This window comes from Peromyscus maniculatus, chromosome 9 (assembly GCF_049852395.1).
Source record: "Peromyscus maniculatus bairdii isolate BWxNUB_F1_BW_parent chromosome 9, HU_Pman_BW_mat_3.1, whole genome shotgun sequence".
In the NCBI taxonomy this organism is placed as follows: Eukaryota; Metazoa; Chordata; class Mammalia; order Rodentia; family Cricetidae; genus Peromyscus; species Peromyscus maniculatus.
Genome location: NC_134860.1, coordinates 53,188,563 through 53,207,570, shown reverse-complemented (window position 1 = coordinate 53,207,570; position 19,008 = coordinate 53,188,563). Strand labels below are relative to the sequence as shown.

The following is a 19,008-nucleotide window of genomic DNA, read 5'->3' as shown; positions in this document are numbered from 1 at the left end:
TGCCTGAGCTGGTTTGGCCTGACTCCCTTGGCCCCTGGCAGCTTAGCCCTCCCACCTCTTCTCTGAGTCCTCCAGTAAACAAGAGGATCAGGAGAGAGATGGCAGCTGCCTGGTGGGGGCAAGTGTCTGGTGAGGTCCGAGCAGGCGGGAAAAGGGGGCTGCACCCAATGCTGCCGATCTTTTTCCCTTTAGGGAAATTCTAGGGTCTCTTTCCTGCTGTCCACTAAAGCCACGTTCCACGGACACGTATGTGGGCCTCCCTGCTTTCAGCATCCCTATTCCCATTTCGTGGCTGCGTCCTGGCCTCCAACTTTCTGCAGCTTCTGAGAAAACAAGTCAACAGCTCCAGGTGAAGAGTCCCATTTCCACCTGACTAGTGACAATAGACTCTACACATGAATAGAGACCTAAGCATGGCGGGTGGGTGGAGTCATGAAGTGTGAGCTAGGTCCTCCGTGTGATTGGAGAAAGCTTGGGTTTCAAATGTCCTCCAAGGCTGGGCCCGGTGTCACATGGTGTCACATGTCTTTATACCCTGTACTAGGGAGACAGAGCCAGGAGGATCTCTGTGAGTTCGAGGCCAGCCTGGTCTACAAAGTGAGTTCCCAGTTTCCAGACAGAGAAACTCTGCCTGGAAAAACAAAAGTCCTCCAAAGGCATATGAGTTCAACACTTGTCACTCTTGGAAGGTGTTGAAAATTTCAAGAGGAGGGGGCCTTGTGGGAGGTCTTCTGGTCATTGGGTGTACGGACCTGTGAGGAAAGCAGGGCCCTGCCCTTCCTTTCCTTTTTTGTGAGTAGCTTTGAGGTGTGTGTCCCTGTCGTGACAACTGGACTCACACAGGCCATAATCGACGGGGCCGAGGACTCACAGGCTGGGGTCTCTAAGGCAGCAAAACAAACCTCTTTCTTTTTCTTATTCTTTTTCCCCCTGTGTCACCCTGGCTGTCCTGGAACCCGCTCTGTAGACCAGGCTGGCCTCGAACTCAGAAGAGATCCGTTTGCCTCTTCTGGGATCAAAGGCAAGTGCCACCACCGCCCGGCACAAACCTCTTTCCAATTAAAGCTGATTACTTCAGGTTATCGATTGGAGTAATTGTGTTAGTCAGTTTTTGGTTGTTGTGACAAAATGCCTGAGAAAAATCAAAGGAGGAGAGACTTCTTTGGGCTCATGGTTTCAGGTTCAGTTGTGGTTCTATTGCTTTGGTCCAAAATCTAACATCATGATGGGGAGTATATGGTGAAGCAAAGAGAGAAGGAGAGAGAAAGAGAGGGCAGAGAGAAAGGGAGGGAGGGAGAGCCAGAGAGGGAAATACATGGATGAACTAAGGAGAAGATATGCCATTTATAGGCGTATTTCTTCCAGTTAGGCCCCGCCTCCAGACAGCCAATTCAGTACGAACGCCTCACCTGATAAACGCATTGATAAGTTTAGCACTCTCATCCGATCGCTTGTCAATTGTGCCCTTATCTGGGAAACAAGCCTTGAACACATGAGTCTTTAGGGAGTATTTATATCCAAGCAGCGATGGATAACTAATGTAGTGTGGACACACACACACACACACACACACACACACACACACACACACGGACATGGACACACACACGGGGACACACACACACACACACACACATACACACACACACATATACACACACAGCAAGATAAGATGGGTTGAATGTAGGCACCTGTAGACCAGTGGTTCTCAAACTTTAGTGTGTCAGAATTGCTGGAAGGGCTTATTAAGTCACCGATGCCTATATCCTACCTACAGAGTTTCTGATTCTGTGAGTTTGGGGTAAAGCCAGAGAACTTGTTCCTTCAAGTTGCCAAGAGATGCTTCTATTGGTGATCTAAGGACCACATTTTGGGAACCATTGTCTGCATCTGCTAGCTCTTCCCTCACATCTAAGGCTGGGTGGGACTAGGTTAATTGTTCTGACTGAGGACTCTTGGGGCTGACAGAGCCCAGACCTTCCTCTGCATCGGGAAAGAAGATCTATTAACTAATTGTTCCTAGGTGTCCTCAGAAGGTGGCGAATACTCTTTCACGTCTGGAGTTTATTCTAGCACAGACCCAGTTTAACAGCTTCAGGCAGGTTTAAACATCTCCTTGGGTAAGTCCTAGTATCCCTGCTCCAGCTCCTGCTGGGGGATGATAGCCCTAAGAGGTGTTAGGAGATTAGGCTGAAAATGTAGGTCACACCGGCAGCCGTCTGGGAATCATGATGAGTGAGTGAGCGAGGAGGAGAGAAGATTGACACACACAGGGAAAAGGTGAGAGGAAGCAGAGGGCTCCTGAGGCCAGTTACAAAAGCGTGTCTGATGACTATGTTGTGATCAGATTTTAGCCTCTTTTGGTATCCTGAGGAAAGACCAGGAGTCTGGCCTCTCTTTCCTGCCCCTTCTCTCAAGCGGGGCTGCTTGTCTTGGGGCTGGGTTATTAAGAGTGAGATTCTTCGTGGAGAAAGTTGCTTATCTTTCTAATACAGCGACTCTGGGAGGTATAAGGCCAGCCAGGGTGAAGGTGGATCGGGGTCTGAAATGCTAGGATACTTGAAAAGAGGAAGCAGATCCGTCCATCCGGATGAGAATGGGCTGGGAGAGCATATACATCCCACAGACGTAGATGGGCGGTGCAGAGTCTTAAAAGATGGGGTTTCTGGGAGTTCGTCTGGACTCTACCAGCCCTAGGCTGAGTGACCGAGCTGAGGGCTGTGTTCACCTGGACGGTGATGCTTGGGCCACTGTGACTCTTTGTATTGGAAACCGAGCACATGTCAAAGTGTGGCCACCAATCAGAAGCTGTCTTGGGGGGGAAGATGCCCTTTTTTCTTTTTTGAGAACTGGTGGTACCTGTCCTTCACCGTCCTCTGCATCCCTGCCCCAGGCCAATGAGATATGCGAATAAGCCCATTATCTCATTGGCTGAGGCTTGAGAACCACAGATGATCTCAGAGAACTAGCCCTTTAAGAGTGCCCTTTGGGCACTGTTCCTATAGCCCCCTTGTTCTGAATACAGGGACACCAGACCCTGCTCTATGGAGTCTCTAGTCTCTGGGGAAACCGTGCCTCTCGGGTTCTGAGGCTGACTACGTCGTCTCCGACATTCCTAACGTGAGTATGTCTGGTGGCCCACCTGGGTGCTAGGTCTGCCATGTAGAGTCCCTCCTCCGATCCCGGCAGTCTGTTCTCTGTCGTATCTGTCGTACTCACTCCTCGGTGTCCTGTCTCATTCCCACTCTGGATTCTATCACATCAGAAAGATAAGCAACTTTCTCTGCTTAATGGTTTGCCAACCCCCTCTCTCTGGACACCTCTCTCAGTGCCTCGCCATCTCCTTCTTGCCAAGCACTAGTTCCTTCCGGCACCCCTGTCCTCCCGGGCTTGAGTGGTTCTTCAGAGGACAGCTCTCCCCTGGGGAGGCAGAGAAGCCTTGTCTGCTCCTCCACCTCTCCGGTCAGAGTGTGGAAGTCTGAGATGTGGCTGAAGAAAAGAGGGACTCAAGAGGCAGCTAAAGTGCAGGAGCTGGGGGGTGAGACCCCGTCAAGGTCCCCGTCTGGGCCTGGGGGTGTGCCTCGTGTGCCTGGTGGCACTGGACCAGAGCTGGGACTTCCAGACTGGGGAGTGTCAAGTAGTGCAGTAAACTGGCCGCAGGAGAACATGGGAGAGTTCCTTAGCATTGTCAATTTGGTGCACTCCGCGTTAAATGTATTTTTGTGCTTATGAATCTGCAAGAGATGGGGCTAAGAGGGAGCCTTCCCTAGATTATCTGCATAGAAACCTCTCCTAGGGTATTTCTCAGAATTGGTGTTCCACAGAACACTCTCTGGGGAAGTTTTCGACTCTAATTGCCTGCAGTGAGCAGCAGCAGGATCTGAAGGCGAAGGCAGTCTGCTCAAACTCACATGGCAGGTTCTAAATCAAAGAAGATCTGTCTTCATGGGTTCTCTTCGGAGAGACTGACCTTGAGGAGAGAGAGTGGCCGCTTGGTCCAGATCTTTCTAGAACCTTTCCCCCCATAGAAAGCCTCTTATTGAAGAAGAGATTTGTCTATTGACTAACCCACAGGACAAATGTGTAACTGCCACTGTCCTGAAGGCTTTGAGAGATAAAGGTAACAGCACAATGTTCTTCTACCCTAAAATTAACAACAGTGTCTTTCCACTGTCCTAACACACACACATACATGTAGGGAGAGAGCCATACACATACATGCACAGCCACATACACACACACAGAACCACTTATACACATGCACACACAGCCACACACACACACTGAGAACCACCTGTACACATATACACACAGCTACACAGCCACACACACACACAGAGAACCACTTATACACATATACACACAGTCACACACACACACAGAACCACTTATACACACACACATACACACACAGCCACATACACACACACACAGCCACATACACACACACACACACACAGTTAATAAAGCTCAAATTTTAATTGCTTGTAAATGGAATTGTGCCTCTGGAGATGACAGTTTCTTCAGCCATATACACACAGACACACAGACACACACACACACAGAACCACACACACACACACACACACACACACATATATGTATATACATATATACACACACAGAGAGCTACATATACAATACACACATATACACACAGCCACACACACACACACACACACACACACAGAGTTAATTAAGCTCAAATTTTAATTGCCTGTAAATGGAATTGTGCTTCTGCAGATGAAGAGTTTCTCCAGCCATATACACAGAGCCACACAGACACACAGAATCACATATACACGTATACACACAGCCACACAGCCACACCCACCCCCCCCCACACACACAGAGTTAATTAAGCTCAAATTTTAATTGCCTGTAAATGGAATTGTGCCTCTGGAGATGACAGAGCTTCTTGGCATGTGCCAGCACTGGGGTTGGGAGCACTGCCATGGCGCTCTTGTTTTTCACGGATCCCAGGGGCACCGAAGGGGTGAGAGGCCGCTGTCCGTTTTGTCCTCCAGGCCTCCAGCTCCTTGTTGTGTGTCGGGAGCTGCCCAGCAGTCACTGCACAGGGAAGAGGGCTGCATTATTGCTCTGGGGTCCCAGAGCCCTAGTGTCGGGGTGCTTGGGTCTGGAGGGAAGCAGGTGTAGTGAGAGGGATGGCGGGCAGCCTCCCGAGTGTTCAGACCTCTCCTTTTTCTTGCAGGAACACCTCTCTCAGCTCAGTCCAGAATGGCTCTTCCCCCGAGTCCCCTGGCTATGGAATATGTTAATGACTTTGATTTGATGAAGTTTGAAATAAAACGGGAACCCTCCGAGGGCCGACCTGGACTCCCCACAGCCTCACTGGGCTCCACACCTTACAGCTCAGTGCCCCCCTCACCCACCTTCAGTGAGCCAGGCATGGTGGGCAGCAGCGAGGGCCCCAGGCCAGGCCTGGAGGAGCTGTATTGGTTGGCCACCCTGCAGCAGCAGCTAGGGGCTGATGAGGTGCTGGGGCTAAGTCCTGACGAGGCTGTGGAGCTGCTGCAGAATCAGGGCCCAGTCCCTGTAGAAGGGCCCCGTGGCTACTATTCAGGGAGCCCCGGAGAGACAGGAGCCCAGCACGCCCAGGTGAGTGACCCAGGTTAGTCTGAGGGGAGGAAGACCTGGGGGAGGTGACCAGCTCTTAAGAGAGGGAGAATTCCTGGAGAGGGTTGTGGACTGGAAAGAGACAGGGCTAGGTCCTTGAGAAAACTACATCGATTGTTCAAAATGGTAGGAAATAGTTGAATTATGGGGAACAGAGAGAAGACAAGGAGGAAGCCAAGAGTTGTGGTTCACGCCTTTAATCCCGGTACTCAGGAGGCAGACTCAGGCAGATTTCTGTGAATTAGAATCCTGCCTGGTCTAATTAGTGTGTTCCGGGCCAGCCACGGGCTACACAGCGAGACCCCGTCAAAAAACAAAACAAAAGATTAGAAGGGGCCTCAAAGGGAAAAGGGCTTAGAATTTAAGAGCGTTGTGGGGGATGAGCGATTATGTAGTAGCAAATAGATAAAGGATGTGTGGAACCTGGCTGGGTACAGGCTGTGGTTGAAGTTGGCTTTTTCAAGGCTCCGTGTTTTTCCCCAGCGCCCAACCTTCTCAGAAAGGATTGGGACTCATCCTATTAATTATAGACACAGATGGGGGTGTTGAGGGCATTACGATGTAATCCAAATCCTCGAGGGTCACTGGGTTGTGGTGTTGAGGACAGGGAAACGTGTGGTCTGTGGCAAGGGCAGGATCTGTCTGGGCGCGGGTCCCCTGGACATTGCGGACAGTTGAAGGGTACGCAGTGTCCAGAGGCACGATTGGTTCGCCAGAGCAGGGGGGCGGAGCTCACACTGCGACACTTGAGGAAGGACCACAAGGGTGTGTGTGTGTGTGTGTGTGTGTGTGTGTGTGTGTGTGTGTGTGTGTGTGCTTAGCCGTGTGTAGCCCTGGGGTCCAGGACGTGTCGGGACTCCTTGGGGTGGGGTCTGTAGGAAGAGCGAGCATGCAGCAGGTGAAGGTGGACACCCGCACCGATCTGGTCCCTGCATTCTTCCTCCGCAGCTGCCAGAGAGATTTTCGGACGCGGCGCTGGTCTCGATGTCGGTGCGCGAGCTGAACCGGCAACTGCGGGGCTGCGGGCGCGACGAGGCTCTGCGGTTGAAGCAGAGGCGCCGCACGCTCAAGAACCGCGGCTACGCGCAGGCCTGCCGCTCCAAGCGGCTGCAGCAGCGGCGCGGGCTGGAGGCCGAGCGCGCCCGCTTGGCCGCCCAGCTGGACGCACTGCGGGCCGAGGTGGCCCGCCTGGCTCGCGAGCGCGACCTCTACAAGGCCCGCTGCGACCGGCTGACCTCCAGCGGCCCCGGGTCCGACGACCACGCGCACCTCTTCCTCTGAGCCTCTAGGGCAGGGGGTGGGGCGGTTTGGAGGTGTCGGGGTAGACAGGAGAGTATGCCACTCACCAAATCGCTACCTGTGGTCCTGAGTGTGTCTATACAAATATCCCCAAACTTCTGACCCTCGTGGCATGCCTGAGGTTAGATGCTCGTCCTTTGCTGGAGATGCGTCCCCTTCCCTTTTGCAGGCCATGACTCCTCGTGATTAGGGCACTGAATTCTGCAGGGTCTAGCTAGTGCCTGTACCGAGGGTGGAGGTGTGGAGGATGGGTGGGTGGCATGCTCAACAGGAGGAGGGGGCGGGCAGCGCCGCCCTTCAGTCTAGTTCTTAATTCAAGGTTTTCAACGTGTAGTGCATTGATGCTGTAATTAACAATGAAGCTGCATTTCCACTGAAATTTGGGACTCACCATTTTAGGGCTACTGAATTTTCAAGATTTCAGTTCCTCCAAAGAGAGTAGTAGGTTAACTCAAGATGCTTTTCCCTGCTCAACCCAGTGGCCTTTAGCGTCCAAAGCAGCAGAACAAACACTCTGGATGGGAGCCTGGAGACCTGGGCACTCGTCTCAAATGGTGTCACAGGCCATATGTCTGTCACCTTAAGCAAAGCAATTGCCATTGGATTCCAATGACTTCATCTAACTTTTTATTTGGATTTGACGGCTTCTGACATTGTTTCAGTTTTGGCATCCACCACAGTGAGCAAGTCTAAACGGTCTAGACACCCAAGAGGCCCCAAGATGACTGTACCCAAAGGACATCCTGTTCTGCCCCAGCCTCCAGGCTGTAGCCTAGGCGGTAGACACCGCAGCCTGGCTTCTCCGGAGCGCTCACTTGCGCTGGCCCTCTGTGGCTCCCTCTAGGCTGGCTTGGCCTTCGAAGGGCGGGCGGAGGGTGCCCCTGCTGCTACCTCTTGCCACTCAGAGCTGAAGTGAGACCTCACAGGGTAACCAGAAGCTGAGAGTGTGTGAATTAAACCTGACGTCCAGGAAAAATTCAGGTTATTGGTTAAACATTCTTGCAATTTAAAATAGAGTTAATTCTCTACCACTGCTTCAGGCTACTGTCTTGTGTGTCTGCTGTGAGAATGAAACCGATGAGAGAGGTGGAGGAGGGGGGGAGAGGTTTTTTTTTTCCTGGGGGGGGCATCTGCTGTAGCTCAGTGGTAGACTGCTTGGCTAATTTGTGCCAAGAGATAGACACATTATGGAGCGGAGCAGAGCACATCTCCGTTCTAGAAGGCCAATGAAAGTGGATTGGAGGGGGTGGGGAATGGTCCAGATAGAGCCTCCCTCACCACCACCACCACCACCACCACCATCACCACCACCACCACCACCACAACCAAAGCCCAGGAGCAGCAGTGGCCCTAGCTAGGCCTGTCTGTGGCTGTGCTCCAGGCCTCGCCGTTGCCATGGCAACCCAGCCCTCCAGTTCAGCCACATATGGGGAGGGCCTTTGGGCAGAGCAGAGGCTTTGAGCTGGGAGGAGTGTCCACCTCATCAGCCACTGTCATCTGTCCTCCGAGGGCCGTAATAAACGGGAGAAGCAGTCCTGTGTGGGGGAGGCGGCTCCCATATGTCTTTCTTCCTTTCTGCCCCCACTACCCACCCCCTGACCAGCTGTCTCTTCTCTTCCCATCGCATTTCTTGTTCCCTCTGTCCCCTCCTCTAGCCCAGCTCATCCTTAGTCTCTGCAGGAGGCTCCAAGAGGAGTCCTTTCCTGCAGCCCCTGCCCGGCCCTCTGCCTTGCCTGCCCCCTGACCAGTGTGGCCTTCCTCTCTGGCGTGGGTTCCTCTCGGTGATGACCCAGCATCTTTCTCTTTTACAGTTGTCGTTGCAGGGAGAGGCTGGGGCAGGGGAGCCCACCTAGGATCTGAGCTCTTCTTACTCTGCGTTTCCCTTTTTCCTTTTTCCTATGTAGCCCAGGCTGGCCTCAAACTGGGTTTACCTTTCCTTTTCTTTCTTGAGACCTAGCTGGCCTGGAACTCACTTTGTAGATCAAGCTGGCCTTGAACTCATGGTGATCCACCTGCCTCTGACTCGTGTGCTGGGTGCTGGGATCAAAGGCGTGTGCCACTCCCCTTGGCCATGCTTTCTGAGTACCCGGATTACAGGCACGGGCCCATCTCCCGCCTTCCCCTTACTCTGAATTTCATTTGTGTCCTGTCGGGGGAGTTCCTGACTTATTCTGTCCTTTGGAGCCTCAATCCAGACCCATTGATTCCCTGGCTTCCCTTTCTTATTTGCATGGCATACAAGGGCAGAGACACTATCCTCAGACACTTACGCCCACAAACCAGGCCACAGAACGCATACACCAGGTCTCAAGATGGCGCGTCTAGACCCCATGGATGGCAAAGATGCTGGAGTGATGAAGAGTGTGGGTGTTGTGGCCAGGCAGCTATGGTTCCGGCTCTTTTCTGACCTTGTAGAGTTAAAATCAAGCCTTACTCGCTGTCAGGAAAACAGAGAAATAGTGCTCTAACTCGCTACTACATACAGCGTTCTGTCTACACGCCAGAAGAGGGCACCAGATCTCATTATAGATGGTTGTGAGCCACCATGTGGTTGCTGGGGTTTGAACTCAGGACCCCTGGAAGAGCAGTCAGTGCTCTTAACCTCAGAGCCACCTCTCCGGCCCTGACTTGATATCACAATACACATGTTTAAAGGAGCAGAGTGTGACGAGTGTGCTGTGTGTTGAAGAACAATCCACATTGCTGTTGCCGATGACGTCATCAGCACGAGTACCCGGCTGGATTTCCGGAAACCTCAGGCTGCACTCACAGAGGCCTGGGTCTGTGTGGTGCATGAACACTCCACCAGGAAAGCCAGGCCTCAGATGTCCTCTCTGGGCTCCTAACTTGTTTGCAGACCTGCTGCACCCCTTCACGCCCCACCACCCCTCCTTGGCCTGCCCCGCAGCTGTGTGGGGGCTGGGGTTCAGCCCCTGGGGTACTCAGCGGGGCCTCTGTGGAGACAGCTCTAAGGAAGCATTAGCCTGCCCTCCTGACAGCCTCTCATTACCCTTCCCCATCTCCTGCAATTAACACCCATGGTGCTTAGACCCCCCTGGGCTTGGGAGGTGAGGGTGGGGGCCCCTTAGCTCCCACCGGCACACAGTTGGGGGGCCGCAGAGACAACAGCCTGCTTGGGGGAGCTCTGGCTCAGATTTGGAAAGAGACAGGGCCCCATTTTCTCGGGTATATGTGGGAGTGATGGGCTCTCCAACAGGCACCTGAGGCATGATGGGTAGAGGCTGGAGTACTGGGGGTAGTTCCCTTTATTAACACTCATAAAGCCACAATCACTGAAGGGAGCTGTTGGGGGTCCACAGAGGTGAGGGCCATGAGGCTTGAAGAGGTGGGAGCAGGGCCCACCACTCACTTCCAGGACTCACAGGGCACCACTGGTCCAAGAGGCAGAGACACGGGTCACTAGAGCCAAGGGTCAGCACAGGCACCTGAGAAGAGCAGGATGGCCACGGGCAACTGCCCCAGCCACGGCAGGCAGCCTAGACGAGTCGTTCCGAAGCCCCACGTGGAACCCCCTTGGCGCCCACCCTTCGGTTCCCCAGGACTCACTGAAAGACTGAGGGAGTGTTCGTTTGTCGAGAGGCAGTCATCACGGGCTGGGGCTGGGGGTCACAGCCGGTGTGGAGGGTCTGGGAGCTCCTGGACTGATACCCTGGCTGGCGTAGTACTCCACCACCTGCCGCGGCACCTCCGCCAGGACACACTTGGCTAGTGCGGAGGGCGCGGCCTGGGGAGGGAAGGAGGTTGGTTAGGGGCAGGAGAACCGGGGGCAGATGGGTCAAACGAGGGACCGGTGGGGCTCTGGTGTGGCACGCTGGAGTCTAGCGCTCTTTGAAGGACGTCAGGAAGATGAGAAAGATTTGGGGGCCATGAACTGTTGAGGAGCCCTTTCCCTGGGAGAGAGGACCCAATACTCACATCCTTGAAGTCCCTGAAGGGCACAAACTGGACGATGTCACGGGCTGCCGGTACCCCTTTTGGGCAACGCAGGGGGCCATCATCTCCATCCAGCAGCCGCATGTCAGAGAAGTCAGCGTTGCCCACGCCCACGATAATGATGGACATGGGCAGGCGGGAGGCCCGTACAATGGCTGCTCGGGTCTCAGCCATGTCACTCACCACGCCATCAGTGAGGACCAGCAGTACCGAGTACTTCTGAGGGCAAGCAGAGGGAGAGCGTGGGTCGATTCCGTAGGAAAGGGCGCTGACGCTCTTTCCAAACCCGGGTCCTGACCCCGGCACCAACAGAGGACACCTGGTTCTCTGTTTTGCTTCCTCACCGTGGCTTGGCCGGTGCTCTGCTCCCGCTGGGCTGGCTCAGCCACACGGTTGATGATGGGGGCCACGTTGGTAGGGCCATAGAGCTGGATCTGAGGCAAGCAACGGCGGTAGGAGGCTATGACCCCTGCGATCTCTGTGGGCAGAGAAAAGAGATGGAGCTGGCGGAAGTCAGCAGGGCACGCTCCAGACACAGCAGCATGGTGATTTCTGTTTTAGGCCTGATGGCTCCTTGCTCCTCAATAAGCTGAGAGAGTCAGATGGCCCTGGGGTTGGGCACGATGCTGGGTCATAAGACTTGGATTCTTCCCAAGGGAAGACCGGCCTTAGATGGGAGGAAGGGATGGGTCAGGGAGCTGAGTGCATGGGAGTGGAGTCTGCAGTCTTGAGATTACAGGCGTCCACGGCTGCAGGTTGGTGGGACTCTCCCAGCTTACCTTCACACTCCGGATTTTCTGGGTCGAAGTTGATGGCAAAGTCATGGGACACCTGTAAGCGGGTCGGGGCTGTGAAGGGTACCTCTCTTCTGTCCTCCCCCCTACTCCCTCCCCCCCCAACATCTTCCTGACTCTTGTTACCCAGCCTACCTCAAAGTTTGGGGGGATTCGAGCTCCGAAGCCAAAAGCTGGAAACCGCTTATCACTGGAGAGAGGAAAAAGCTGTGGAACCCCCCGGGCAAGGCCTCCCTCCCTGCCCCACGCCCTGCCCCCCTACCTGTCATAGTCCTGGCAGATGCCTCCCACCGTGCGCAGGGCCTGCAGGTAGTGATTGGGCTGTCGGGGGCTGAGGCAGTGCAGGGATTGGCTGCTCCGTGGGTCCCCGTTGGAGGCAGTGAAGTCGATGGCCACCTGGGTGAAGGTGGGGGGGGGGCTCATGCTGCAGCCGTGAGAACCCACAGACAGGCTAGGCCAGAGTTAGACTATGTTAAAAGGACCAAGGTGGATCTAGGGGAGCCCTTAGGTAGCCTCATAGTTGAGTAGGGTGTTGGATTCAAGGTACATGAGATGCCCAATTAAGGGCAGTGGGACTCTGGCTTCCTGCAGTTAGCATGGATTTGGCCCCTCCCTCTTTCTTAGGCCATCTCTCGGACGGGGGTGGGTGGGTGGGGTGGGGGTGTGATATGGGGGAGGGCTTTACCGTGAAGCTGATCTGGCAGCCGCCCATGATGTAATCCAGGAAGGTGTGCACTTTTTCCACCTGGGAGAGGGGCAGGGGTAATGCGGTGAGATGGTCCTTTCAGGTGGAGGAGGAGGCTTTGGCAAGGCTCCGTGGGAAAAGTGGGGGTGTGGGGGGGGGAGACTAGAGTTTTAAAGGTTGTAGCTGAGGATGGGATGGAGCAAGGGTTCCCAGTTCCCAGAGCAAGTCTTTAAAGCAAGGGAAGGACGGACAGACAGACAGACACACACACATATTAACTAACTAACTAACTAACTAACTAACTAACTAACTAACTAACTAACTAACTAACTAACTAACAAAGAAACAGCTGGAGAGCTGGCTCAGTGGGTAGAATTTCTTGTTGCCAAGCCTGAAGACCTGGGTCTGATCCCTAGGACCCATATGGTAGAAGGGAAGGGCTGATTCCCAAAGTTGTCCTTTGACCTCCACGTGCACTCTATGGCACTGATGCGTCCACACAAGCACACACCCCCCCCAATAAATAAATATACATTTTTTTAAAAATTAAAAAGCAAGGAAGGGCACGGATCTGGGACTGTGGTAGGGCAGGGGCAGAGGACGCTTGAGTTGTGAACTGTGACTTACCGTGCACTGGGCCAGCACGACTGTCCCTGAGCTCTTGTAGTTCTTCTTCTTGTCCCGGTATTTGGGGTTGATACAATCCCACTGCATCTAGACCCACCCCACAACACAAAGAAGTCCATCAAGTAGACCTTCTTGCCTCTTCCCACTGACGGATGCTTCCAGGGTAAGACCCTCATGACCCTTGTCCTTCTGCCAAGCCTGGGCACTTCCCACCCTCTCTGTCTCCCAGAGTGATGTGTTCAACGACCAACCACCCCTGTAATTTCCCCAGGGGTTCTGGGGTCTTCGGCACCTCCTGCCCAGGTTTGGCTGTCCCGTCCTGCATTTCCTGGAACGTGCTGGTGAACTCTCCGATGAAGTCATGCTTCCCGCTGGAGTCATAGTCGTATACCAGGAACTGAAGGGAGACGGAAGGGGTGGGGCCAGGGTTAGGGATATTCTGTAGCGGCTGCAAAGGTGTCTGACGTAGGGTAGTAGGGACCTCACAGTGTCCAGGCCCAAATACAAGTCCTTAGCCTACCCAGAATCCACCTGCTAAACATCACTCTTTAGCTCAGTCTCTAGCAGGAAGTTTGGCCTCAGATAAAGGCTCCTCCATGGGAACTTAACACTGAGCTGTGAGCTGTTATTTATCCCACAGAGAGGTGTGCTTATCACACAAGGGAAAGGGAGGAAGCCTGCAGCCTCCTGGGGAAGGTCTCAGACAGCAGACTGGCTGCCCCCTTATTTCCCTGGGGCTTTACCTTGAGAGGCCGGTGGACGTCACAGCTGCACAGTGAGTGTAAGGACAGGCGGAAGGGATCCCAGCTGGGGTTCAGGTTGTTTTTCACCACCTTGGAGAGGCAGAGGGGACCTTGTCACTTCCTGTCTGCGTTTCTTGACTAAAATCTGCCCACTGCCATCCCACGGCCCTGTGTACCGACCTCCGTTCTCCAGACCAACTGGTCACTCTGGTCCCCATTGGTCTTATAGATCTCCATGAAAGGGTCAGACTTGCTGAAGAGATCCTGGAGATGCAGGGAAAAGGGCTCATGAGTCTGGTGAGATCTGTGAGGAGGACGGGGCGGGAGTAACATTGAGAAGAGAATTGGCCTGGGACCCTGGAGTCTGTCTGTGGTGGGATGCCTGTGGCTCTCTAACGGGGCACAGATGCCTGGACTCTGGGGTTCCAACCTTGTTGTCCAGCTTATGGGCTCTGAAGGTAAGCTGCACGTAGTCGTTGGTGCCTGACACCTCCTCAGCTACAATCTGTAAGAGAAGACACAGTGTGAAGAATTTCCTCCGCACCAGAAGGGCTGCCATATAGGCTTCCCATAAACGAAGGTGGTCATCAGCGCAGTGTCACAGTGGGTATCCACATGGGGACATGGGCCCAACGGTGGGAACTGTGACTTGGCCTACCGTGATTGTAGACTTGCCCGCAGTCTTCCCATTCTTCAGCAGTAATGGTTTAGTGACCTTGGTCTGGGACACAATCTAAAGACAGAGGTGGGGGGAGTCTGGCTGTAATGAATACATCTGTCCTGGCCAAGGGAATGAGGGTGGGAAGATAAATGCCCACAGAGTGTCCATAAGGTTGGCCCTTTGATCGGGTGAGGGTGGATTGAATTTCTACAGCAGCCTAGGAGAGAGGTGCTGGAGGGGGGGGAGTGTAGCTCAGTGGTTCAATCCCCAGCACCAAATGCAACAACAACAACAACAGTAACAATAACAGAAGGAGCACTATGAGAATAACCCGCCCCTCACTTGAGATGGGAAAAGTGGGTTAAGTGTCTTGTCCCAGGGTGCACATCCCATGGTTGGTAGGGAGGGCCCCCATGGATGGTGGGGAGGGCCCCCGGACTCAGAACTAGCTTCAGGGCTCTTTTCTCTTAGTTTGGCTTCTGGAGGCAGAAACTGACGGTGATGTATGTAGAGACTGGGATGCAGACCTGGCCCAAGGTACACTCTGTAGAGCCGAGGAAGGTGTCACTGCTGGGGCTGGTGGCTCCGTCCTCAGCATCGAACACGTGAAATTGCAAGGGCTGCTTCTCTTCAAAAAAGTATTCAACGGCCAGCACCCGGGAGAAGACGGGGTTTGAACAGGAGCGAAGCACCTCGGTGCGCTCCACCTGCAGCAGGAGGGACAGGACCCTCTGGGACCCAAGGCTCCCTGTCTCTGCCCTGTACTTCTCCTGCCACATGGGCTCTCCTTGGGTTCTTTTGTCCCCATCAACTGGCTCCTTTCTTTCTTAGCTGACTTTTGAATTTGGGGTGCTGCTGGACCACTAGACTTCAGCCCTCTGGGGCTCTGCAAGCCTCTGCCTAAAATAGTTTGGGTTTAATAATGATGGCATGCTTACGTTCAAGGTTATCCACATGGCTAGAGACGTCCTTTGGAATCCTCACACGCCCCCACGAGGCTTCCAGTGCCCACTCACCCTCCTTCTCTCTCGGGTTTAGCAAAGGTCAGTAGAGGGGAACCCCCACCCAGCTGCGCTCACCTCCACCCACTGCTCATCAGAGTAGAGCTTGAGCAGCACACAGGGATGAGGCTTTGTGAGTGTGTCTCGGTCCAGGAGGCCATGGCAGGATACCCGCAGCTCCACTCGGGAGGCCCCCAGGGTCATGGCTGGGGGCTCGGGCACCCATCCCATCTCCGGGTCCGACATGGCACTGTGGGGACAGAACAGACAGCCTGGACAGGGAGAGGAGGAGTTTGTCTCTTGGGGGTCCTGGATCTACCCCCCCGGGGCTCTTCTTCCTGAGGTCCTGGGGTCCTCAGGGCAGCCCACTCCCCCTGCCCTCCGTTTGACTCCCCTGAAGCTCTGAGCAGCCAAGATCAGGAGTCCAGAGCCCCGTGGCTTCTGTCACCCTGCCAGCCTAAGTGTCACGGATGGGGCTGGGAAAGGCTGGAGGGCTGGGAATGAAGTGGGTTCCTGGCAGTCTCGGCTCCCAGGCCATCGATTGATTTACTGCTGTCTCAGCACCTTCTGCCGGTTTCCCGACTGGTGGACCAGGCAGCGCTCTACTCAGTCTTGGCACTGGAGAGCTGAAGTGGGGCAAGGGGGTGGGGCAGAGGGCGGAGAGGGCCCTGGAGGTCTGAAGAGGGTGGGCCTTAGGGAGGAAGTCTGCAGTGGGGGACGGGGGACGGGAGGAGACAGGTGGGCAGCGGGAGGCACTGTGCCGAACTGTCCTCATCGTCTTAGTGTCCCCCACTTACTGTAAGGTTGGGTGACGGGGATGGAGGGGTGGTGGGCCTGGGGAGTGAGAGTCAGCACGAGGGCTCAGTGCTGAGCTCCCCAGGCGCCTGACAAGTCTGCAGCCCTCCCTCCCCACCCCTCCCCTGCTCTCACACTTCTTGGCAACACAGGCACTGTCTCTTAGCGACAGGGTTTTGGGGGAGCCATGGCCCCCACCGTGGTGCCCGTGGGATGCATGCGCATCGCCCTCCCCCAGCAGAGTCACCAAGCTTCAGGCAGCAGCAGACGGGTACCCCGGCCCCAGTTCATGGCTGGTCAGCCCGTCTCCTCTCTGTGCCTGTCCCGATCTCAGGGCGAAGCTCTCTGATCCATGCCATGCTTCCTGAGTGAGTGTCCACCGGTGTGCCTGAGTGCCCCACCTTCTGTCTGCCCCCCTCTGTCCTGTGTCCATCTCCAGGAGGGTGTGACAGTCTCGTAGCTCGGTCAGAACCGGGACCATTCCCTGGCTGGGTACCAGCCTCCCGATGATATATCTATCTTTTTAGATATGGGAGGGGAGGGTCTGGGCTTGGGGTTCTCTCTGCCTTCCAGCCACCAGTCTCTCGGTTACTGTGGATGCCATGAGGTAGGCAGGGGCATGTGGTGGAGAGGGGGGATCAGGTAGGGCTGGCTGGTGACTTCTCTAAGAGCTGGAGGAGATGAGAGCTATGGAGTCTGGGCCAGGGAAGGCAGGACTCAGGCTGGATTAGGGAGGAAGGGTGGGCTCACCTGGACTCTTGGTCGAGGGTCTCGTCTCTCCAGCTCTCCGGCCCTGCCCCGGACTCTTCCTCGCTGCTCCAGCCACTGGCGCCAGCTCCGGCTCCGGCTCTGCTGCTATTTATGGGGCCAGGATGGGGAGGAGGGGGGCCGCAGCACCAGCTCCCCCCCCTGCACAGACTGATTGGGAGGGAGAAGAGGGGAGGGGCAGGGACACTGGCTGGGAGGGAGCCACAGAACTAGGGGAGGAGGGCGGGCTGGGGGCAGGCCCGAAGCAGGACCCCCACAGACACAGTGACACACATCTCCTTCACATCACACCCACACCCGGCATCACAGAGACACACACACATTGCAGTGGTACATGCACACACACACACATCCACAAAGAGGAAGGGTGGCAACACACGCACCCACGACTCACAGGCTCACACATATCTTGACACACACAGGCACCAGTACATAAACTCACAGTGACACCATGACAGTTATAGCCCCAGCGATGCGCAGCGGGAAACACACTCTCATAGCACTTTCAACAGTATTATACTTGTTAAGGATATTTGTAGCTACATATAAAAGAACGCTGGGCTGTACTTGTGACACACACACAGACACCTACTCTCACTAACCTGGATACAACAGAATGTTGATATCCACATGCTCCTTAAAAAAACCCACCATGTACCACGCTGCACCTCATGGAAATGACATCCCGTTCCCGAGTTACCCTTTCTTAGGGAAATACGGAGTGTGCACATGATTGCATTACACAGACTTTCAATCCAGTCATACAGCTCTGGAGGGCAGGGTTGCACGCGGAGTGCATTTGCTGAAAGACTGACTCCCAAGGCATCTTCCTAGGGCCACAATGTACCCAATGGTCCGCCCCCCCCCCACCCCCCACGATTCAACCCTTATGGCTGCATCCTTGTGGGAGGGGCTGGACCAGGCACAAAGCTTAAGGAAACAGAAGGAGTCATTCTCAGTGAGATCAGGGGAAGCGAGCAGTTTCTAGCCATGTGGAGAGACATTTGGGCGTGGTGAGTGGAGGAGTACTCAAACGCATTCACAGGGAAACTTCAATCTCTAGCCTCTAAGCTGCTCATTTATTAAGGTAGAAACCATTTATGCACTACCTCCTGAGCGCTAGAGATTGTACCAGGCACCGGGGCTACTCAGGTAGTTAAGACATAGCTCCTGTTCCCCAGGAGACAGATACACATGAAATAGAGGGACCACCCAGGAGAGGTTAAGACAATATGAAATGCAGTTAAGTATGACACACAAAATTATGCTCAGGGTGAAAAGGAGGCATAAGGAGGGAAGGAAGGTTCAATCTGGATGAGTGGGGGAAGGTATCCAGAAGGATGCTGGAGGAAGAAGCACAGAGGGAGTCCCTGAATTTCAAGATCATATTTGTTAGGACACACCAGAAGCGGTTCATGTAAGTGTTGCATTTTCTTTTCATGTCATAGAGACCTGTTCACTATAAGCTACTCTATTGTTGAGATTTTTGATTATTAGAGTATCCACAGGTAGGGCTGGAGAGAGGGTTCCACAGTTAAGAGCACTGGTTGGTCTTCCAAAGGACCTGGGTTCAATTCCCAGCACCCACCCACACAGCAGCTCACAACCATTTGTAACTCTAGCCCTAGGGACTCCAGCACCCTCTTCCGCCTCTGTGGGCACTGCATGCACCCGGTGCACAAATGCACACAGGCACAACACCCAGACATGTAAAATAAAAACAAAGGATTTAAAAAAGTAATATTTACGGGGGGTGGGGTGGGCTGGAGTGATGGCTGGGTGGTTTAGAGCACTTGTTGGCTCTTACAGGGAACCTGGGTTGGATTCCCAGCACTCACTTGGTGGCTTATAACCCTCTGTGACCTCAGTCCCAGGGGATCTGATGCCCTCTTTTAGCTTCCACAGGTGCCAGGTATGCATGCATGCATACATACATATGTACATACATTCAGGCAAAACAGTCATACATATTTTTTTTTAAAAAGAGTGTCTAAAGGAGGTCAGCAGGAGAAGGCTACTGCCACTAAGCCTGAGGACCTGAGTT

At 54.2% G+C, this 19,008-nt stretch overlaps 2 protein-coding genes across 5 annotated transcripts; one reads left to right on the top strand and one right to left on the bottom strand.

Moving 5' to 3' along the window:
* The first annotated feature begins 5,057 nt into the window (after positions 1 to 5,057).
* Nrl (neural retina leucine zipper) lies at positions 5,058 to 7,957 on the top strand. Its single transcript, XM_006988525.4, has 2 exons — positions 5,058 to 5,619; positions 6,586 to 7,957. Exons 1-2 carry the CDS (start codon positions 5,239 to 5,241, stop codon positions 6,916 to 6,918), a joined length of 714 nt encoding a protein of 237 aa, XP_006988587.1. The 5' UTR covers positions 5,058 to 5,238; the 3' UTR covers positions 6,919 to 7,957.
* A 2,209-nt stretch (positions 7,958 to 10,166) lies between these two features.
* Cpne6 (copine 6) lies at positions 10,167 to 17,293 on the bottom strand. 4 transcript variants are annotated; one of them, XM_016007036.3, is made up of 17 exons: positions 16,947 to 17,059; positions 15,480 to 15,651; positions 14,928 to 15,107; positions 14,398 to 14,472; positions 14,170 to 14,244; positions 13,920 to 14,003; positions 13,740 to 13,829; positions 13,289 to 13,393; positions 12,997 to 13,083; positions 12,370 to 12,429; positions 11,947 to 12,080; positions 11,820 to 11,874; positions 11,670 to 11,721; positions 11,235 to 11,368; positions 10,873 to 11,109; positions 10,504 to 10,681; positions 10,167 to 10,382 (listed from the first exon to the last, which is right to left on the bottom strand). In XM_016007036.3, exons 2-16 carry the CDS (start codon positions 15,645 to 15,647, stop codon positions 10,544 to 10,546), a joined length of 1,674 nt encoding a protein of 557 aa, XP_015862522.1. In that variant the 5' UTR covers positions 15,648 to 15,651; positions 16,947 to 17,059; the 3' UTR covers positions 10,167 to 10,382; positions 10,504 to 10,543. The 4 variants fall into 4 exon arrangements, with proteins under 4 accessions (XP_015862522.1, XP_076401145.1, XP_042140823.1 ...); XM_076545030.1 differs by having other exon boundaries at positions 15,339 to 15,651; positions 16,947 to 17,029; XM_042284889.2 differs by having other exon boundaries at positions 10,170 to 10,433; positions 16,947 to 17,293.
* Positions 17,294 to 19,008: the final 1,715 nt, after the last annotated feature.

Coding starts and splice junctions, on each gene's coding strand:
- Nrl (XM_006988525.4), top strand. CDS start 5,239: ATGGCTCTTCCCCCGAGTCCCCTGGCTATGGAATATGTTAATGACTTT. Junction 5,620..6,585: donor CAGGAGCCCAGCACGCCCAG/GTGAGTGACCCA, acceptor CTTCCTCCGCAG/CTGCCAGAGAGATTTTCGGA.
- Cpne6 (XM_042284889.2), bottom strand. CDS start 15,647: ATGTCGGACCCGGAGATGGGATGGGTGCCCGAGCCCCCAGCCATGACC. Junction 14,245..14,397: donor CGGGCAAGTCTACAATCACG/GTAGGCCAAGTC, acceptor CTTCTCTTACAG/ATTGTAGCTGAGGAGGTGTC. Junction 10,682..10,872: donor CCTTCAGGGACTTCAAGGAT/GTGAGTATTGGG, acceptor TTCCCTCCCCAG/GCCGCGCCCTCCGCACTAGC.